General features: G+C 38.7%; 1 protein-coding gene across 2 annotated transcripts in view; it reads left to right on the top strand.

Moving 5' to 3' along the window:
- The window catches only part of LOC126089044 (lachesin-like), a 1,131,845-nt gene that overhangs the window by 535,771 nt on the left and 580,348 nt on the right, over nucleotides 1–15,726 (top strand). For both annotated transcript variants that reach the window (XM_049906881.1, XM_049906882.1), the window contains exon 4: nucleotides 14,624–14,727. In XM_049906881.1, coding sequence (XP_049762838.1) covers nucleotides 14,624–14,727 — 104 coding nt within the window. The remainder of the gene's footprint in view (nucleotides 1–14,623; nucleotides 14,728–15,726) is intronic.

Genomic DNA, 15,726 nt, shown 5'->3' on the forward strand with positions numbered 1-15,726 from the left:
AAAAACTGATCAGCAAAGGTGGAACATTTCTTCGTTAATCTCCAGCTTCTATTATGTTCAGACAATCTAAGTGCCACAGCTTCGCCAGACTTACCAATATATGTGTATGTACCTATATATTTTCCCACTGTTTATGTATCTTTTGTACAAATGATATCTGTGTAAGTTGCACATCATGCTTATCTGCACTTGCCACCGTGAATCCAAAAGCCGATTAGTGACCAAATAAAAGCAATTTTGCAGAACATTAAGAAGCATTTTCCTAGTTAGTAGTATAAAGTCTTAGACAGATCCAAACTCTTCGACTCAAAGTAGGATAGGGAATATGTCTGTTACGGCAACAGTGAACGCTTTTGTAAATAAGAATATATAGAAAGATTCCGTCAAGTGGGATGCAGCTGATCGATTTTGCACATTAAACTTCAATACTACAGAGACTAATAAAATTAATATGTTGGGTTTTCCTTCAGAACATGGATACTGAGCTGTGGTAATAAAAGTTTTGTTCTTCATTACTTTTGGCTCCAACAGATAAAAACTACCTACGTCGGTAAACTTCAACCAACCGATTTTATGTTATGTGCTAATTGTGGATTGTTTTTGACTCTAAGGCAAGATGACGAAACGTCCCTGAAAACCGGAAGATTCCAGATTATTCATGTTAACATGTGCTGTCACGAAAATATTGTTTAAAGGCTCTCAAATGTCCCTGAATATATTATATGTTTTATGAAAGTCTTCTAGTTTTTGGAGATTTATTTCGATCAAATGGTGTACGACACGATAAATTAATACATTTTACCATATTTCTCCTACCTTCATAGTCCACAGTATCATTATTAATACACTCAAACAATGATTTATTTTGAGCGTTCCTGTGACTGGAGAACAGTTGCATTGTCCTAACAGTGCCAGGCGTTAGAAATTGAGAACATTTGCCAAAATTGTCCGCTTGTCGCACCACTTTCCACTTTCATTGTCAGATAGTGTTTCTGTTGATGTTATATCAGACAAGATGTACCGGCAGCCTTTTTAGTCCAATTGTTCCCATTGTGATGCAAAAGCAACGTCGAAACGTTACTCTAAATTAAATGACAATTATTATATGTAGCTGCCTTTTGTTCAGTATGCAACATTTTTAGTAGTATCAGTCATGGTGGACATTCTGACATTGTTAATCACTTCCAGGCAAAGAAACACATTAACAGGTTTAGTGCACCGACCTGTAGTGAAACTCTACAAAATTATTTTGTAAAACCTCAATCAAGTCAAGACCCAAAAGTTTGAGCAGCCGAGTTTAAACTAGCCTAGCACACGCTAGAACATTACCGAACTTGCGCATGTAGTGATTGTACTAATAAGCTTAATAGCTTTATTCAGATCTTTCATCCTTTAGACCGAAACCGGTAATCTGCGAACAAAAAGTTTGTGAGCAGAGACGTAAGTTAAAGGAAATTCATCTTCAGAGTACCCTGACATTGTAATAACTGCAAGGTATTTGTTTTCAATATAGCGCGTAATACCAAATGGAAATAATATTGTCGTTAGAGAACATCAAGTGGACTCATGAAAATAACAGAATAGAAATGTACTCGCTTGAAACAGTCCTACAGATCCTGTACGACTACAACATCGACTGTGTAGAGTTTCGCCTCTTTGTCTCAAAGAAAAAGACTTGTTCCAGAGGGCTGCAGACGGTGAAAAATACCCTTTTGTCTGAGGGCAATCAACCCCATCCACAAGCGCTCAGTAATATTTAAAGCATACCTTTATTATTTTATTAAAAATTCCATGGTTATAATATTTTGAGGAATTGTTACAAATATTTGATTTTGTATGTTAAATATCATTAATTAAGCAGATGTTGTAAAATATATTACGGTAAATTTGTTTTATTATTTTTACTAACAGTAGGTAAGCTGTAATCAGGTTAAGGCCTTTATATCGCTCCTGTCTGGAGCCTGTGAATCGAGAGAAAGACTCATGCGTACACAGTGACAGATGGTCTGAAGCAGGTTCAGTCGAGTACGTAGTTTTAATTTTCATTCCTTCAGAGTACCGTAGCGGACGGAGACATTCAAGAAACAGGTCAAGAAAATTTTCTGTGTATTGTTCTTTTTATTTCTCGAAGGCCTTTTAGTTTATTTATGTTTGTACAGTTTTGTATATGTTTTAGTAGTGTGAATGATATGAGTATGTGGTCTAAAGTAAATATTTAGGTCATTGTTATACTGACAAACGCTGTACGCAATAGCGTGAGAGATTTTTAAGACAATGGGAATGCAGACGACGGGGAATTTTGTATCATAATATGTTAAGTAGGTTTATGATAAAAGGAATGCTAATTCGAGTGCAAATGGAAATAGTTAATATGTATAGTATAAACAAAATATGAGAATGTTAAATGTTTATTTAGGGCAAAAGTACAATTCTAAAGTGTGTTATTTGTTGATTGGTTAGTCACGAGAAGCGCGGACTAACACTTGAGAATAATATCTTTGTATTGGCCTTAATGAAAGCTGACGAATCAGAACGGAGTATTCTTCGCGCGTCGTTTCTTTTGGAGACAGAAAATGCTTACAGCAGTCTAAGGTAGTCGGTACCCAGACTATGAATGGTGCGGTGGTGTGAAGTATGAGTTCCGAAGGAAGTTATAGTTTGCCGGTCTTAGTTGTGCTTTATGCCTCAAAAGTGCTTTAAAGTGAAGGCAGACTTATTCCAGTGATTTTTTTTTTGACAGTACAATTTTTAAGTAATTTTGTGTATGAGAAAAGACAGTAATTCCGAGTGGCATTTTCAGCAGATCAGTGACCAGAAACTTGAGTGCATTAGAGACCGATAAACTTAATAGTGTGGCGAGCAATTTCATTTAAGAACAATCCGTGCTTAGTAGCTGTTCAGATTTCGGGAAATACGTTACCATAAACTTGCTGAAGTGAATGAAAGGGTTTGTGCATGACTGTGTTAGAATTAGCACGGGCTTGGCAGTGAACTTGTACTCGTTATTCTTAACTTCAGAATATACCGAAGTTTTGCCAGTATTTCCACTTCAGTTCAAAATTAAGACCTTTTGCCGATTTTTAGAATAGTTACGTTGTATGTAATCTGGTGCGGTCGCAGTACGGTAGGTTTCTGCTCGGCTTTCCTGCTGGCGATATGATGCGACGTATTCACAGGTAGTTGTCGGTTAGCCCAGTAAGGAACCACGCAGCCGTACCATGAACCCTGTTTATCATAGTTCTTTTGCGAATTTTATACAATAGCCAAATCCTGCTAATGTTCATTTCCAATTAAAATTTTCTGTGAGACACAGTTATAATACATTCTGACTATATTTCTTCAATTCACCCGATTTACGTTTGTACACACTGACATTTTGACACTGACAAGTCACACGATCTCAAATATAATACAACAAACAGAACTGCGACTTAAATTCATATGTTGACATGCATCCACTTGCAACAATTACTTCTTCACCACCACAAGACTGTTACAGACAATTTGGCACTGCATCAACTGTGTCACATGTTTGCTGCTTTCATTAGATCATATTCTTGCCGCATTCACCAATGCTTATCCATAAAACAATCGCTCGAGAACAGTTGGTCGACTATAAACCGATTCTATAAATAACTTGTAAGGTTAATTTATTTGTCTATAAATAGGTAAGTGCAGCTAACAGGCATACTTTTGTGATTGTTCTAGTTGTCACTGGAAAAGTGCACGACATACATAAGACCTAGAAACACGAATTGATAAATGCCAGTCACACAAATAAAAGCTTTAGTTCAGTAAAAAAGATAAAAAATCGGACCTTCTGAAAATTGTTAGTATTTACATAGAGGTGTGAAATACTGTACATTTAGTTATTGTCGTAAATTAAGGTCTTTCTAACAATAAAGACAGTAACTAAAAAGTATTTTCATCATCAATTTGTAGTTATTTAAGATAAAATGTTTTTAGAAATTATCGGTTAAGTCACACCAAGTAAAGAAAGCTGAAGTTTCTGCAAGGACTGATGTTTCAGGAAATTTTTCTTTTTGGTAAACCTATGTGTGTGTGTGTGTGTGTACTCGTTGTATGTGTAAATTATGTAAAGATGACACTGTTTTATCACGGGTCGTGGAATGCCTATGAAATTTAAGTTTGTTGGTAATATGGCTGTGTATCTGGTATTTAAGATATGCAGTGTCAGCCAATAACCATACAAGGGTATATCGAGAACGTGTAGAAGTTAGAGACGTAACATATGGTTAATTAAAGTAGACATTGATCTTGTGAAATGCCAAGAAACTAGTTCTTGTTTCCTTTCTTTGCCATCCTGGGACCTCACATCAGTGTCCTGCCCACTGGGAATCTCTATGAAAATATTGTATAAGTAATCTGTTGCTGAGCGCTTTGCGGCCTGTTGATCCCATTTGATGGTAACGAGATTTCTCTGTTTAGCAAGAGCGACAAGAGACCGATTTCAGGTTACCTGGAACATCAAAATGAAAATTTCATCTTCGGCATTGACAATTTTGAACATAAACAGTCAAATTTCAGAATTACTGTACAATACTTTATAGAAAAGTTGTGAGGGAAGGAGGGAAAAGACCACCATGGTTCGACGACCATCATAGGAAACCGCTGCGATAGCAAAGACAGCTTCACTGTGAATTTAAACGTACCCACAGCCTCACAAAGAAAAACTAAATAAACGAAAAATTAGCTTAAGTGTGACTATGTGTGAAGCGTTCAACGAATTCAAAAGAAAAGTCTATCTATAGACTTGACAGAAAAATCATAATTACTTTTGGTCACATGTTAAATCAGTAAACAGATCGAAGCCATCCGTTCACTGACAGTAATTTCAATGAAACTGAAGATAACACAGAAAAGGCGGAAATAGTGAACGTCTTTTCTCAAAAAAAATTTCACATAGCAAGATCGCGCGGTAGTTCCTCATTTTCTGAAGGAGCGAAGCGTTTTTAATGATTGGAAAATGGCACAGGTCAGTCCAGTTTCCAAGAATGGTCGTAGAACAGAGGTACGAACTGGTGGCCTATGTCTTTGGCGTCGGTCTGTTGTAGAATTTTATGTTCGCGTGACATTTTTGGAGGCTGAAAATCTCTTCTGCAGAAATCAACATGGGTTCCGAACACAATGATCTTGTGAAACCCAGCTGGCTCTGTCCGTCTACGAGACTCAGAAAGCTGTAGATACCGGCGCCCAGGTAGATGCCGTGTTCCTTGACTTCCGGAAGCCTTTCGCTACACTTCCGCAGTAGCGCCCAAAAGCCTTGATGTTCTATTCAGCCTGAACCGCGCTGACTTGATTTCTACTGTGCAGCTGAACACACATGAACGACCTGGCTTGTGCATACGATACGCGTGTCTCAGCATGGTGTACACGATCACAGCGCGCTCCACTGGCAATTGTCAGCTGTATCTGGCTCGCACACCACTGTTTGTTTGAAAAAACGGACGCGCGTATAATCCCTAGGTCATCTCTATTAAACGCAGCTTTCCTCCCTTTTCACGTGCTAGTCGTCTTGTTCTATGTGTTGCATATATATATACACTTCAGTAACCATAAGAGAAAGAGGAAAGTTCCATGTCCAGCCATTAACAACATCACCTTACAAATGATCCATTACAAATAGTGCGATGCAAATTAACAACAGTCCTCAAGAGAAGATAAATGTTATTTCATCACTTTTTATTAAAACCTCAAACCAGTCCTACTTGATAACTGTTTCTGTTCATAGTAGAATCATTAGAACATGTGAAATACAAGACTAAACAAGAAGGTGCAAATATCTTAACTGCAGGTAGCGCAGGTTCTGTTGCAGATAAAGCTAATAGAACGAATGCATTTCTAAGAGACAGCACCCTTCTATTTACATTACATGGAACATTACAGAAAACACTTCTAGTAAATTAATGAGAAATTCGCAGAACCTGGTAGAAAACACGAAGTTGAAATACAAGAGACGCGAACATGTACAGCACGCGGACACATCCTCATGCCCCCACAAATATGCGCGGCTTCTGAGAATTTCCTTGTGTAATTTGTGTAGGTTCTGAGAAGGGAGGAAAGTTATTAAATGCCTACACGAAAAAATTAATTTTTTTAACGACGGGGGTATCTCGAGAGGCCTAGCAGAAATTGAAACTTGCGTTTATTAGGATTTCAGTTTTCTGTGCATATGCTAGTGATAAAATACGGCTGCAGGTTGTTGCGCTGAGGGAAGCGTACTAAGATGAGCAGGACGGCTTCTCCGACCTTTAACCTTACGAAGCGCTCATGTATTTCCAGCACCCACTCACACGCACGTTTGCAGGTTGACTGAATCAGTAACGAAGGCTCCAGAATTCAGATAAGGATAACCGCGAAGTAGCAATCTCTGCGGCAGTAGAAACCTTTCAGGAAAGACGCTCTTCGGTGCCAACCTCCAGACTTCCTTTCCAGGCTTCGGTACTTCATGGTGCCGCGAATGCCTTCCGTATCATAGGTTTTCGCTTTATATCATAACTGATTATATGCAATTAATTTATCTCTTTACTTTAAAACAGTTGTTCTTTATCTACCCGCATAGGTAACTCTCTTATGTTTAACAGGACATCAGGAACACACTGTTCATGTTTGTTTCTGGTGGAATCACCCCCTTTGTATTCATTTGTGGACTTCTAATTTTTGGAGTCCTTTCCACGGTACAGTTACTATGCAGCATTGGGTCTTCAGAAACGTTTCTGAAACTGATGGCAATAGTTTTTGTTACTGTCTGAAAAGTAACAGCAAAGAAATAGTTTCCGTGAATAAGTAATTTAAATTAGTACAGAGAAGAACTAAATTTCTTCAGCGTGATTGTTATTTATTTGGTGATATTTCATGAATGATTAGAAATATGTATGTCGATTATTATCAAAACAGATCTAAATTTCTAGTGTATCTTTTCTTTTCGGCTTCTCATTCTTTCTCAAATACGACTTTGGAACATTACACTGAACTGCTTTATTCTGGGATTCATTCGGTAACAAGCTCTGGCATCGTGACAAGAACCAGTTGTAACACTACATGCGATTCTGCTAGTATTACAGAATTTCTCACAAAGAAATTTATTTACTTATTTATATTGGAGATGAAATTTTGGGTGAACCTTCTAATACAGTACAGTAAAACAGTTCTGTCAGTTACCAACATAAATATCACACAACAGTGTTTCAATCAATCAAACTGAGGCATAGGTGACCCGGGTACACTATATTATACTCTCTATGAGCTGTTCAAAATTGACGAATGTCGCACTTCGAATAGCTGGTGACACACACTTCACAAAATAAGGGCAGCTGTTAGGAAAATAAACTACCCAAGAATTCCTAGACCACAGTGCGTCTAGGTTAGCCATTGTGACCCTCAAATACATTCAGTTACGACCATCGCTGTTGTACACCACTGTGAACGCAGTGGGCGCAGTGTAAACAAGTCAGCACAGCATGCTCGCATCAGCTGTGGAGTTGCGGTCTACGAAAACTACGGTTCGGTGGATTTGATACATTACATAAATGACGTAGTAAATGGTAGTCTTGCCTATAGTATTGGTAGGGAAAGAAACATAAGTGAATGTGTGAGAGTGGAACTGGGAGCAGACGACCCCTCTTAGTTTTTTGGTTGGTTTGCTTGTTTTACACATAATTAGAGCCGCCCATTGTTCAGTGTTTGTACATTGCGCATTTTGCATCCTTACAGAATATAAATTACATTATGTATGTAACGAAATTTAGTTGATGGCGTAACTTCCGTACTTTTATGTAACAAAGAAATTACTTTTGATGCAAATACAGTTTACATGAACGAACATATATAATCTACATAATTATTGTTGTTGCTTTGTACTCAACGGAACGTTTTACATCGTAATGAAAGGCAAGAATTTCCTGTTATTACTTATAAGTGCGGAAGTAGTTTATGAACAATGGAAACATTTTTACATAAGCTCAACGAAGTACTCAAGCAATGTTTGATATGTTTTTGTTTTGTTCTTTTCTAAATTTTATTTACTTATTTATTAATTTTGAGGTGATAGCGTTTCCTGGTAGTTTATGTTAAATTTAATTTTTTTTTAATTTTTACTACAACGATCCTCTATTTCACGTTACAAATCAACAATTTTCGAATTAAACATTAATTAAACATTGAAAGTATCAGTTTTTCTACAAGTACCGTTTATTTTTAAGTAACAGACAGGGGGAACGAAAACGTCCGTAGGCTACCCTACCCTTTACATGTCATCACCCACTTTCTAGACGGTTCACAGGGGAATTTCTAGGGGAATTTAGTAAAAAAAATGATCTCATACGCAAAGAAAGGGATCGGAATACAGTAACGCCTGATAGGTATGCAGTACACCTAATGTACAGGTAATGCGGTTTCGATCTCAAAAGACCAAAGCTCCTAGGAAACATTCCGTAGTCTAATCTTATTTACGATAGTCCACAGTAGCCTACCGTCCTTCTACAATTCTAGTCAGCTGTCAGACTTTACTATGGCGCCCATTACCTGGTGGCCAATAGTGCATCATAAATTTGTGTTAGAAGACAGACTGTGCTTTCAGTGTAGGCTCCACATGCCGTCACTTCAAATTTAGAAAATGTATTAGAGCTAAAGTTACAACTTTAGAGTTTTCTGATATTGTGCAGAAATTATATTAATGGAGAGGAGCTCGGCTTGAAAATTACTGTAAAATATTGCAGAAGTGGAACTAAAAAGGTAATCTGCCCTAATTCACTATCATTTAAATAAGACGACAGTGGTTTGCATTTCTTCTCTTAGGAAATATTGTTGGTTTGTTTGAAAAATGTATTATTTGAATGTTCATTAACAGAAATTTGTACCAATATACCTGTAATGTATGCGCTACGAAATTTTGTCTTTGCGTATTTACCACTTAGCAAAATAAAATAATTGTTAATGCAAGATATACAGTTAACTACTCTTTAAAACATATGAATCGCGACCGAAAATGTTGTTTGAATATGGGAAACAATCTCTTTAATATCATCAGGCCCTTACTGAGAGAGGTATCGCTAAATAATTATTAAACCTGGTGATTAGTATTTCAGAAGGCAACGTACATGATCCTTCACGTTTCCATAAAAGTCTATGTCGGAAGAGGCTGACTAGCTTACTGCTCTATATCTCGTAGCTGCATTCCATATTATGTGCATTACCGCGTGCTCTTACAAAAAAGCTGAAGTTATCGTACAGAAATACTTGCCAACAAAGAAATTGTGTTTTAAATTACAAGAACAATATGCCCTGTTTTTGCTAGATAATGTGGCTCTAAATTCATATCTGATTTTAGAATTTCTACGCCAGCCTAAGATTACATGTAATAATGGTTTTTGGTACATGCTTACAGCAGTCTGTGTGGTCTCGCAACAAGACATCCAAATACGAAACAATAAGAAGTATGTTAGTGCGCAGTAGAGACTAAGAAACGAGTAACACAAGAGTGAACAAAACTGAAACAAAAAAATAATTGCGAAAAATATCCTTCACGCTTTCCATGAGACACAATGCCTCAACAACGTCACTTTATAAGAAGCAGCAATAATCGCACCATAGTTCGGTATTCCAGATGCATAGATGCCGGTTTTTCATTTATCAGATATCCTGATGAAACTGTTCTCCATGTTTGTCATTAACAACACCACAGTCATCCGGGAAGGAGTCCAAATTATTACTCAAGAAATATACTATAAGTGATATGTTAAATTCCATAACATGATATGATCTCAGTGTTTCTTGTACGATATTCTGATATTTATCTGTTTTAAGATTGGCGAAGAATTTCTTACAGATATTTGTGAAAGCTACCCATTTCAGAATTAGTCAATAAAATAAGGACAAATTCACTAAACATGAAATCCCTACTTTGGGGTCCCAGAAACAGTTCTTCCTGACTTTCGTCTGGTCACACGGCAGTTCATTCTGAAAACATGAAATTTTCCCATGACATTCTTTTCTTTCCTCTCTCTGGTACCCTAAAGGCATAGGCGATAGTGTCTTCTGTACTCGAGCTGTATGCAAAGAAGAATTACAGTTAGCTTGAGATTTCCAAGTACACGTCATTTGTGTATTCTATACTGGATGAATAGATTGTTTATGTGTCTCCTTCACATTAATTACTCGAGCAATCAAAACAGAAGGAAATTTATTACCATTCTGGAGAAGTATTGCTTTCAGATTAACTTTGCTCTATTCTGCTAACAAGCGCCTCTAATTTACACTGGAGTTATGTCTAGCAGTCTCCATAATGGACTTGATATTACTGCTCAAACCCATGTCAACTTCCTTAAAGAAATACGTAAAAGAAACGGAATAGGGTCAAAATAAACACTCACTTTCATACTGGGAGACTATCTGATGAACAGGCTCGGTCACAACACAAAGTAAACGAACACTTGGAGCAACCAAAGCGTTAGAATAATTACTGAAAAGGATACATACGAATATAAATGGGTCTGATAAATATGATTTAGCCAAATTATATATAGCTCAATAGTCTGTGCTTGGGTGGCGTAGTGGGCCACCCCAGCACAGTCTATTGAGCTGGAGGGTAGGGTTCGCACAACTGCACGGATTATCCTAGCTCAACGCCTTCCTCAATCCAGATTCCCACTCACACCCCAGTCCCACTTGCTATTCCCCTAAACTCTTACAGCATTGCAGAGGCTGTCCAGCTCCGCTGGAACTGGACCTCAGCATCGAACGAAGCAATAGATCCTGCCCCTAACCCAGGCACAGGTGCTGTAACCAGATGAACCTCTATGGTTCTAGAAACCTTTTTCAAAACTCAAACATCTATGATGTACATAGGGTGTTCGTAACGTAACGTTACTAACTTCTAGGACTAGTAAAAGGGAGTGAGTAGTAATATTTTGAAACGTATCCATGTACGGAAACGATCAGTTTCCGTGCTAGAACCATTTGGAAATATGTTGGTAACGCGACCACTTTTATTAAGAATTGATTAGACATGACGTAGTACATGACTTGTTTTATAGTTCCACTCATTAACTGCCAAAGAAATTACCCTTATACTCGTTCATGGATTCTCTTCAGCGTGATTCAATACAACCTCTTCCAGTTCGGGTGTATGGCATGTTCTCGGATTCAAGTGGCTCTAAGCACTATCGGACTTAACATCTGAGGTCATCAGTCCCCTAGAACGTAGAACTACTTAAACCTAACTAACCTAAGGACATCACACACATCCATGCCCGAGGCAGGATTTGAACCTGCGACCGTAGCAGCAGCGAGGTTCCGGACTGAAGCGCCCAGAGCCGCTCGGCCACAGCGGCCGGCTCTGGCCTCTGAGCACCATAGTCACGCTGACGGTGAAGGTATCTTTCTCCGAAGCCGTTGCGTAACTGTGGCGAAAAGGCAATGCGACGAAGTCGTACGTCGTGGACACTAATCTTGATAAAGGCGACCAGCAGCTGTTCCATTACCGTGACCTTCGCCATTCAGTAGGACCATATTGTTGTATTCTGCGAATGCATACCTACGATGTTGCTCCATTACTCACAGACACGCGAATGAGGCTCGAACCAAATCAGAGAGGTTGGGCGGACGTCAAACGACATCAGCCAATCCGACGTATTACTTATGACAAGTAAGCAGACCTACAAAAGTTAAAGATGTTTTGCAGAGAAGAGACTAGGCAGTTTTTTTCCCAGCTGCCAAAACTGGAAAAGACCAAAAGCGTAACAAGAAATTGTGTCATCAAGATGATACTGCTTTTCTAAACCAATAAATGCAAGTGCTAATAAACAGACCCAGAGCAGAAATGAATAAACAATGAATGAAACTGTATGGGCCTACAAAACTTCGATCTGTTTATAAAGAATTAATTCTAGTCTATAATTTTCTATCTTATGACTTTTATGGTTTTTTCGTAACTAAATTATTTTTACCCATTCATTTGTTACATTAGTAATGGCATCTTAAATGATACTGGTAGTTAGTTCTAATTCTATTAGGTTTAACAAAGTTAACAGATTTACTGACATTCCCCCTTTTATATTGACCTACCCCCTTTTTCCCTACAAAAAAAAAACTGAAGTTATTCGATATAATATTTTCCTTAGGTTGTTACAGTACGTTTACACAAAAACCTTGTAGTGGTATCTAACGACTATAAGTAAGGCTACTCTAACCATAAATTTCAAGAGGACTGGCTGAAAACTGCATTTGGTACAGAGGGTTCGGTGTTAAAATCTACTTTCCTGAAAAATTAAGAAGAACTGACTTACCGTCTTTTTCCCGTGCTGGAGAGCCTCTGCAGTGCTGCTCCAGTTTACGGGGAATACCAAGTGGGCTGAGGCATGAATGGGAATTAGGATTGAGGAGGGAGGCGTACTAATGTAGTCGGTGCAAAGCCACTGTGGCAGGGTGGCGTAATGTTCATCGCAGTTGTTAGTGCGTGGGAGACCCGGTTTCGAATCCCGACATTTGTACAAACATTCATTCATCGCTTTCGTCAGCGTATATACACCATTTACCCAATTTAGAATATTCCAGGTCCAATCAATGAATTATTGATAATCAAAGTTTCGCTACACTTACGGACGCTGCCCCAGCACTATAAATGCTTTTGAGTTATAAAGCACACTTTTCTAATGTGCTGTCAGAAACTCTGTGTGGTATTTCTACTATTTCTGTTTATATCCTAAAGCTATGTTCTCCCATGACCAGAATGCTACAGCGTAGTTATCCACCAAATTATACACGCTGAGTAAATGCAAAATGGTTTAGCACCTTCCAGTCCAGTTGTCCAGATACCTGTACTCTGCCCACAAATATATTCATTCTCTGTTACATCTGTGGCGTCTTGTGTTACCTCAGTATTCAAAACCACACTACACCATCGCCACTTTCAGAGTTTCTTTGAAGTCTGCCGCTTGTGTCTCGATAACTTTCTCCTGGCCGTTAAAAAAAAGCAACAATTGCTGTTCTTCTGCTCATAACACACATGGAAAGTACAACAGTTGGAGACAAATGTCTTTTTCAGCATCATCTAACTGGGGAGGTAGAATAAAACATCTGCATCTGTCAAGTGAACGTGTATCATCATACGATAAATAAATAAATATAATATCCCTTTCCACTCACAGTGATCATACGATTTCACTGTATTTCTTCAGTGATTACAAGATGTCTACGAATGCCCAAGGGGTTCAGAAGACACTGCTGTGTTGTGTTTAATGCGTAAGTCCATGGCAGGACACAGATTTCCAACAAGCGTAAAATGCTTAATGTGTGCTGTAGCTTCTTATGGTTATTCATTCTTGAAAAATTTAATACTTTATGAAATATGATTGTGTTGTAGGTACACTTAGCGAACATCTAGGATATTAGTGTCTGCTGTAGGGGATACTTTTAAAGGGTTTCAAAGGGATTCACTGGGATCGGATGCACATGGTTACAACTTTACATTTGTAATGTAATTAGATCTATTACTTCTAGATGCCAGGATAATCAGATGAAGAGATCCTTGTGTAATGTGGCTGATGAGAAACTGTTTCTGATGTTTTCATGTGAAGCTCCCAACTAAAATTATTACAGAGAATGTAGCCGATACAGCTGAATATTTCGTAGTGACTCGGGAGGTATCAACACCGGAATGTGGTCTTGACCTATCCCTCATTCAGTATCTGAATACACCAGTAGTTTTAACTATCACTTTTCTGATGTAGATGAAGTTTCATTAGGGTAGAGCTTTGTTGTTGGTTTTAGATGTAGGAATAAGAGAAAGCCAGTAAAAATAAACTGGATAAGCAATGATTCTGACGTGTCTAAACTTGACACAGAATGCAGTGTGATGGAGAAATAACACGCATACAATACCGTCAAAAAATACCGGGTTGTTATAACGAAACAGCGCCTACTCACTGTTACCCAGAGTAGACTGCAATTATCGAAACTGGCTAGATACGCTCTTGGGCTATGGCAGAACCGATTTACGCTAGGAAAAACTAATCCTAAATTTAGTCACCAGGTTCACATCTGGCGTTGTGAGTGTAAGAGAGACGTATGTAGTGGATTATGAATGGGACGTGGTCGGAAAAGGACAAACAATTAAAAAAGGCATAATGTTGATTTCTATTATTACTAACCGCATAAACAATTTGTTCAATATGAGAACCTGAGACGTCGAAGAGATGCTCTACAGCGGCAGATCTGCACCTGATGACCAAAATTGGGACTAATTTTTTCCAGTGTAAATCGGCTCCACATTCACGCAGTAGCATATGTGCCAAGTTTCGCTGCCATGCGACATTTACAGCCCACACTGGACCTCCGTGATTAGCGACATTTTAATTATAATCACCTGGTTATTTAATGTGTGTGCTTTTTTTTTCTTTTTTCTTGCATCAGAATATTCCCTGTGGGCCCACGCGACGCAACAATGCAGCTATCATTTTTTTAAAATTAATTAAAACTACATTGTGTTATTTTGAGTGACTGAAAATTTCAAAAAAGGGATAATGCTTGTTTGAAACAGCCCCAGTGTCTGGGCTGGAAATGGTTGTGCACGCCACTGAGGAGACGATTGGTTGGTGTGTTTCAGAGGCCCAGCTGCCGAGGTTCGCGGAGCCCATTCCCAATGTGACGGTGACGGTCGGCAGGGACGCTCTGCTAGCCTGCGTCGTCGACAACCTGCGCGGCTACAAGGTAAGCCCGGCTGCCGTGTCGAAATTGCTTCCCGATTTAAGTATACTCTGCGACATTAAGTTTCCTGACAGCAGAGAATTGGCACAAAGTCCATTTTTGCTGATGGAAGCCACGTTAAAAGTGTTCTTGCCGAAAAATTTGGTTTCACTGACACCGAATATGGCTGACAGTGTATTAATCGACAGACCCTTCAAACGTTCTCTATTCTACGATAACTGTAATGCATAAACAGGTATAAAAATTAATCGTGCCAAATTATAGATTATACGAGGGAGAATCGGAATGTCATGTCTACTAAGTTTATTGCCAAAGAGTTTAATAGGTAACAAAACAAAAAAAAGCACAACTGAACTTACATCTTTTACCTACTTTTCTAGATAGTCACAAGCACACTTCTGGCAGACTGAGTCACTCTGAATTTTTTTCGTACTGGAAAATCGGCAAGTTTCCACTCTATAGATGTCTGCTCTGTTTGCGGCATATTGTGCTATACCCACAGCTTATCACCAGTGACGATTCCTTAGAAAAAGTTATGCCCTTATGCGACGTAACGCGTTAATTTATTCAAGCGTACCCAGACTTGTCATCATTCGCTGGCCCTTGTTGCCTGTCAGGTTCTTAGGCACCCAGCGAGCACTAACTTTACGAAATTTTAACGTGTCTCAAACAATATCGTACACCGCAAAACAGGAAATGTTGAATTGCTGCGATAAGGTTCACAGTTGCACACGCCGGTCGTTCAAAATTGCTGGCTCCGACATGCTGTTAACGGCCGCCCAGAGAATGGCGAATCATTAAGGTACACACTGCTCACTTGGAAGAATGCACAGCACCTGGAGACAATGCCGCAGCCTATACAGTCGTTCCCGCACACGAAACGCATGTCCCTGTGAATTTCAACCAACTTATGCCCTCTGACGCACAGATATCGACTTACACTTCGCTACTCATCACAAGTTGACAACAGTAATATGCTCACCATGTTCGTTTCGTAGTTGC

The sequence above is a fragment of the Schistocerca cancellata genome, chromosome 1 (genome assembly GCF_023864275.1).
Source record: "Schistocerca cancellata isolate TAMUIC-IGC-003103 chromosome 1, iqSchCanc2.1, whole genome shotgun sequence".
Lineage (NCBI taxonomy): Eukaryota > Metazoa > Arthropoda > Insecta > Orthoptera > Acrididae > Schistocerca > Schistocerca cancellata.